At 40.8% G+C, this 6,900-nt stretch overlaps 1 protein-coding gene across 1 annotated transcript; it reads left to right on the forward strand.

Annotated features, from left to right (window-relative positions):
- Positions 1–203: 203 nt before the first annotated feature.
- On the forward strand, positions 204–6,111 carry pdx1 (pancreatic and duodenal homeobox 1). Its single transcript, XM_080197927.1, has 2 exons — positions 204–606; positions 5,708–6,111. The coding sequence occupies exons 1-2, from the start codon at positions 204–206 to the stop codon at positions 6,109–6,111; spliced, it is 807 nt and encodes a 268-aa protein (XP_080054053.1).
- Positions 6,112–6,900: the final 789 nt, after the last annotated feature.

The raw sequence follows: 6,900 nt of genomic DNA on the forward strand, positions 1-6,900 counted from the left end.
GTGAAGTTGACCAAGTGTTCTTATCATGAAAGTACAGTCCAATAGGTTGTAGGAACCAAGTCACATGACATGTTCGGAGTTATCCACTGAGCAGAACAGAGTGCCAGGTGCTATTTTGATTAGTGAATCAAGCCAGGTAGAGCGATTAAACTGTAAAATTACAGTGGCATCCTTATGTTGCAATTGTTTATGCACTGGTAGCCATGAATAGCGAGGAACATTATTATGCCCCGGCTCAAATGTATAAAGAATCATGCGCTTATCAGCGATCACAAGCCCAGGAATATAATCAAAGCCCACCAGCATGTCTTTATGTAGGGAGACAGCCACAGACTTCATATTCCAACCCTTCCTTGGCAGGACTTGAACAAGGGAGTCCCGCTGACATCTCTCCTTTCGAAGTACCTGCGATATCAGAGGATCCTACAATCTCGCATCTTCACCACCCCCAGCAACATCACCCTGACCCACACACTCACCAAGGGGCTTGCTTTGGGACCGGCTCCGAAATAGGTACCTTGGATGAACACAGCAGAACTCACCTGCCCTTCCCGTGGATGAAGTCGACCAAGTCGCATGCCCACGCCTGGAAAGGGCAATGGCCGGGTAAGTGTCCAGGGCTTCTGGAAGGCAATTATATTTCCTAATCATTGTGGTATTTTTTTAAAAAAAGATAACCCAAGAAAATAATTAAACTGCACATTAGGACATGGATGGACAGCATTAGATAACAAGGGTTAAACATCATTTATTACTATGGATATTTTTCTCTGGTTAATGCTATCGATATTATTGATACGTTAACAGCTTATTGATGTTCCAATTATCATTGTTAGCAGAAGCAATGCCACTGTTTGCTATAATAGCAAGATCAATTAACACTTCAAGTTGTCAGTGGACATGATGATGGCCATTATACCATACTTGCACCACATTAGACGACAAATTTGTATATACCTCTTTAAAATCAAAACGGTGTGTTTATAATTACAGTACTTCAAACGAACTTGTTCCTGATCCCCTTAAACAAGACTAATCCTACAGGTCAAACTTCTGTTGAGACGGCAGCACTGACAATACACGCGTCGCTTTTTTTTCATTTTTATGCATCACATTTTTTAATCATCAAAATTTCATTAATAAATCAACGTGGGGTTATAGGCAAATCTGGTTGAGAAAAATAATCCTATTAATCAAGATTTCCAATGCAATTCTCAAACTGAACCCAGTCGGATTGAATGTAAAATTGACGTCCGTTTTGTGACGGGATTTGGAACATGGACTTTCCTTAAAACAAAAGGCTGTTAACGTTGTCGAAAGTTATCAAGCAAATGCTTGGCACCGTACAAAGCACGTGGTAATATATAAGTTGGACGATAACCGGGCATCTCAGTTTGGAAAGAAAACGGGGATCTGTTCCAGAGAAATGTCTTTCTCGATTTGGGTCTGTCAGTTGTTACTGAGGAATTGGAGCCTAAACTCGGTGGGACACCTCGGAAGCAGACAAACGAACCAGATCAACGGTTTTGGTTGCTTGCATAAGAGCCGCGTTAAATTATTTTTAATAAAACGCCAATTTTCAAAACACGAGACATGTCTCATGTTGGGAACACATTAAAATCTCATTAGGACAAACTAGAAATTGAATTCAGAGGCAAATCGCAGGGCATCCGGGTGATGATGTGATTGCTGGCCATAAAGGGATCTATATGTGTATAATTACTCTAGATTTGTTTGCATCAAGTCATAAAAGTGAAATCGCCGTCCATTACATAACCAAATACATGTGGACTGGAATCGAAGTCTCAACAAATGCTTAGCATTTCACCAAATATATAAGTGGAGTTGTTAATTCTCCACGCCTGAAGCACTTGCGTGCTCACAGCAGACAGCCTCGTTAAAACACATGCAATAATTCTGTCACCTCCCTGGTATAAATTACGTCCCTCAGAAATGATGTATCGCTTTTAAAAGATTTTTTTGTTTTCATTTTACTGCTGCCTTTTTAGCACAAATGTAATCAGTAACCAGCAAATAGAGGGCAATCAGCATTGTTCCAGGAAACATTTTGCCTTTTGAAAATTTATATTTATATGTCAAAGATTGATTTTCTCTGCTTTCGGAATCAAACTGTTGTTTTTCTTTCTTCTGTCAGATTGCGAGTGGGTTCTATTTCTGTAGCCTGCAGCAGTTTCCGATACCGCCCCCCACCCCACCCCCGTCATTAAAGTGAAACTTAAATCACAAGAGGAACCAATTTCCAATAAGTAATTGGAAATGTTACAAGCAGCGTTAATATGCCAGGCTTACACATTGAGAATCCAACTTCTAGTCAATTATAAAAATCAATTCTTTAAAAATGAAAGGTGATCAGTAGACTTGTATTGCCAATTTGCTAACGATAGTGCGGTCGCCGTTGAGCATTTGGTTTATTTGATCAGAAGGCTGGACATTGTACATTTTATAACAAGTAAAATATGAGTCAAATCAGACATTTGGGGGCGATTCTATGAATTGCTCAGCGGGGTAACAAGAACTGCACCGAACGATATAAATAAATAATCTGAAAAACATCATAACATGTTAGAAAAGCCAGGAACAGGAGCAGGCCATTGATTCGCTGGAACTTGCTCCACATTCAGTTCGGCTGATCCCTACCTTAATTCCATTTACCGCCTCTGTTCCATATTCCTTATACATTGAAAATTCACATTTGACATCGAAGCTCTGAAAGATCCAAATGTCCAGGAATAGGTTTCCTTTGGGAAATGCCAGATCCCCACAACTCTTGCAGGCTGCTTCCTGATTTTCCTCTGAAATGGTCTGCCTACAATTTTAAAATTATGTTCCCTTCGTGATTACTTCACCATAGCTGTTAATCCTTCGTATCGCGTCCTTCTAACATCTTAAATAATTCGATCAGGCAAAGCCTAAATCTTTCAGCCTATAGTTATAAGCGACAGTTAATAAATGCTATCTATAAGCGGCAAATAACGCCGGGAGCTGGAAGCCGACGCTATCGGGCAACAGTAAATAAATGTATTTGCATGCATGTTCAGGCCTTCCTTGTGACAACATTGAGAATGAACGACTTCATGAAGGCGTGAAGTCGATCGGATCAGACCGCCAGCATTTCATCGGTGAAATACCTCAATTGGGAGCAAAGAGTGATCGCGCTAGGCTTCACATTTCGGCCGCCGCACAATTTACGGCTATTGCTGACTTGAATGAATCTTCGAACATAGTCACCACCTTGAATCAGAATATCAAGATTCTTCAAGGAGCAAATATCAGTTTCTGGAGCCGAACAGTCGCTTCCCCATGGAAAACAGGAATTCAGGGGGAGGGTAAAGCTAGTTTTAACTAAACCAACTAAGGCAAATTCTAACCTAATGCTGATGGTTCAATTAAACACGTTTCATTTTTGCGGTGGTTTTATTTTCTAATGTGAAGCTTTTGGTCATCTCTACATATCCACGCCGGCGGGTCGACATTCAAAAGGCCATCGCCTGGCTTTGGAGAGCAAGACAGCCTCACCCGGCTTTCTAATTGTACAAGTTAAATATTTTGCTTAGTTTGTAGAACCATATTTATTGAATCTCACTCATTTTATTACAGTACAATATACACGTGTGGGCGTATACTCGGTCAGCAGAATGGATTCACCAACACTCTGGACATTTTAAATGTATTTTATATTTAAATATACAGTTCTTTTTCAATGACAGAATTAAATTTGATATTGATCATGTCTCATTAATCTGGATCGATTCTTATTAAAAAATAATTTTCCTTTACAACCCAGAATTAGAAAGAGACGGATATATGCTGCAAAATGTAATTTACAATGCATTAATTATACTGAAACGGCAGCAACTGACAACTGTTGTAAGTCTTGACATTGGATTACGAATTTAACTTCATACGTTTTTCATTCAACCTGAATCACAATCATTCCTAAATACATTTTTCATTCAACCTGAATTACAATCATTCCTAAATATATATGAGAAAACGAATGCATTTAGGTAATAATGCAGCACTGTTCAAGAGTCGTACGACTTAAAGCTATTTGGTGATTACTTCTCATTATTAGTGTCCACAAATAGGCTCACATTAACACTGCAATGAAAATTACCTAGTTGTTATTTTCCCCGATTTATTTCTATCTATTCTGGAAACCATGTTGTGATTATCAAGATCCTTCATGCGCCCTTACCAAACTGGAACCGCACAGGAGTTAAGAATCGCAATGAAAAAAAACTTCACGCGTGTCCCTGTTAGACGGTGCGCCTATTATACATTAGCAACAAACTTCCCAATTAAATATCTTCCTCGCGTCTCAATCATTTATGGTGAAATCCGCATCTGCATTCATTCAAATCCAGTCTAGACATATCCGAAGTTACCCAAAAATGCGTCCGTTTTGAGATGCGGTATAAGTATATTATTATTACACACTTAAGCTTAAGGGGACCCAGGCATTTGGCATCTTTTGGGGATATTCCATGAGGAGATTCTATGCGACTGGTTTCATGTCATTTCACCATTCAAGTTCAAATGAAACACTGGTCACTGGAATGTAATTCTGAATCCGCGGACTACCTAAACGACCACAAACTGTACCGATTCGGTTCTACCATGAAATATTTTGGAGTGTAGAAAGTTTCAGGGCGGCACGGTGGCACAGTGGTTAGCACCGCTGCCTCACAGCGCCAGGGACCCAGGTTGGATTCCTGGCTTGGGTGAAGTTTGTACGTTCTCCCGTTGTCTGGGTGGCTTTCTTTCGAGTGGCGAACACACCAGGAATGGGCTACAGGAGACTAGTCAAGGTGGGAAGTAGGCTGCGTGGCAAGAATCGTTGAAACGCACAACAGACTTTCCTGTCTGCGTTTCCTCCCACAGTCCAAAGATGTGCAGGTTAGGTGCATCGGCCATGCTAAGTTCTCCTCAGCGGACCTGAACAGATGCCGGAGTGTGGCAACTAGGGGATTCTCACAGTAAGTTCATTGCAGAATGAACGTAAGTCTACTTGTGACTAATAAGTAATAAGTAAACTATTTCACAATAGTTTTCTTCTTTCCGCTGGAATAGCCAACCTTTCACACTGAGGAGAGCTTGGTGTGTGCGGTTTTCGCTCTGGTTGCACTGAAATATTTCTGATTGCGGTAGTAATAACGCAGAGTCGCTGACAGTGTGCGTTTCAATGATTCTTGCCACGCAGCCTCCTTTCCTTCCATCTTGGCTAGTCTCCTGCAGCCCATTCCCGGTGTGTTCGCCTCCCAGTGCTTAGTGTGGGGCAAACCGACACTGCCCCACATTGTTTGAAATTTCTGGGGAAGTGCACATGATTCCCAAAGCGATTGACACAAACGGGAAAGGGTGGGGTGGGGGGGGGGGGGGTTGCCTGCTGTGCTTTTGAACTGCGTTAATCGCAGGGCGTTCTCAGCATTTCAACAGTGGTTTGAATAGCTAGGATTAATGGATGGGAAAATGCAAGTTTCCAGCGAGTCCTTATCCTCATTTGAACTATGCATTTGCTTAATAACAGGTGTAGGTTACCCCGGATATCGTGGTTTTAGCTCCTTTGGCTGAATGTTGTTCATTGATTTTATTTTTCATACTTTCTACCGCAACCAGGTGGGGAAAAAAGCACCCATTGAAACCTGAACTGAAAGCGGTTATTGATGCTTTCTCTTTTTTTTAGGGAGTTCCTTCATGGTGGAACAGGAAGAAAATAAGCGCACGCGCACTGCTTACACCCGGGCTCAGTTGCTGGAGTTGGAGAAGGAATTCCTCTTCAATAAGTACATCTCCAGACCACGCAGAGTGGAGCTAGCTGTCATGTTAAACCTCACCGAGAGGCACATAAAGATCTGGTTCCAAAACAGGAGGATGAAGTGGAAAAAAGAAGAGGATAAGAAGAGAGCTAGGAGTGGCGCCCCTGAACAGGACTCTGTGGTCTCCTCTGGAGATCTCAAAGAGGATGTGTGCGCTCCCAATAATCCGACTGGAAGAGAGTTACTGTCTGTTGGGGTCTCCTCTTCACAACCCGCCTCTTCCCTAAGGAGCCAAGGTACGGCTGCTAGAGACTCGATGAAAAATTCCTAAACTCAAACTTGCCAGAACACTTAACAACATCACACTATAAAGATCATTTCAATTGGAATTTAACAAGATTAAAGGTTTTAAATTAACTGGATAGGCTGAAGCCTCCCGTCAGAATTACCAACAAATACACAGCATTCAGTGACAGCAGTGACATCGACCTAACATTTGTCATTCACTTGTTTTACATTTTGCAATTATAGTCGGAGTATAATAATATATTGGAAAGAAATGTTTACATTCCAGCGAGTGAAAGCTGGCTGGGATTGCTCAGAAATAAGAAAACAAAATATTCATATCAGGTTATGTTTGTGTTGTTTCAATCTTATGTATCAACAGTAGACAATTATTTTTATTTCGTCTCGTGTTAATTATAATGGAATTATTAGTCAGTGAATAATCTGCATTGTACATTTTCTTCCAGCGGTAGAACCTCAGGTGCTGCCTCTGGTTACAAATAAAGACCATATATTTGGAATAAAAACAAAATGTGCTGGAAATATATATATATTAGAAGTTGTATATGTACAAATATTGCCGTGCCCTGTATATTGTTTTAATATTGTGTGTGTTTTCCATCAGCGCATGTTGTTTTAATTCCGCCTGAAAAGCTGTTACCATCATTGCTACATCTTGTTGTACATTGTATGGCGATTCTATCGTATCTGTCCGCAGATCTCAAGAACCATTTCAATAAAAGAGAAAGACCCTCCAAAACTGGTGTTCACCAAATGTATGCGTGAATGGACGTAAATGAACATTACTGCCTTTCTGTTCTAAATGCTTTTAAAC

This window comes from Carcharhinus amblyrhynchos, chromosome 10, assembly GCF_965287045.1.
Source record: "Carcharhinus amblyrhynchos chromosome 10, sCarAmb.v2.hapA, whole genome shotgun sequence".
Classification (NCBI taxonomy): domain Eukaryota; kingdom Metazoa; phylum Chordata; class Chondrichthyes; order Carcharhiniformes; family Carcharhinidae; genus Carcharhinus; species Carcharhinus amblyrhynchos.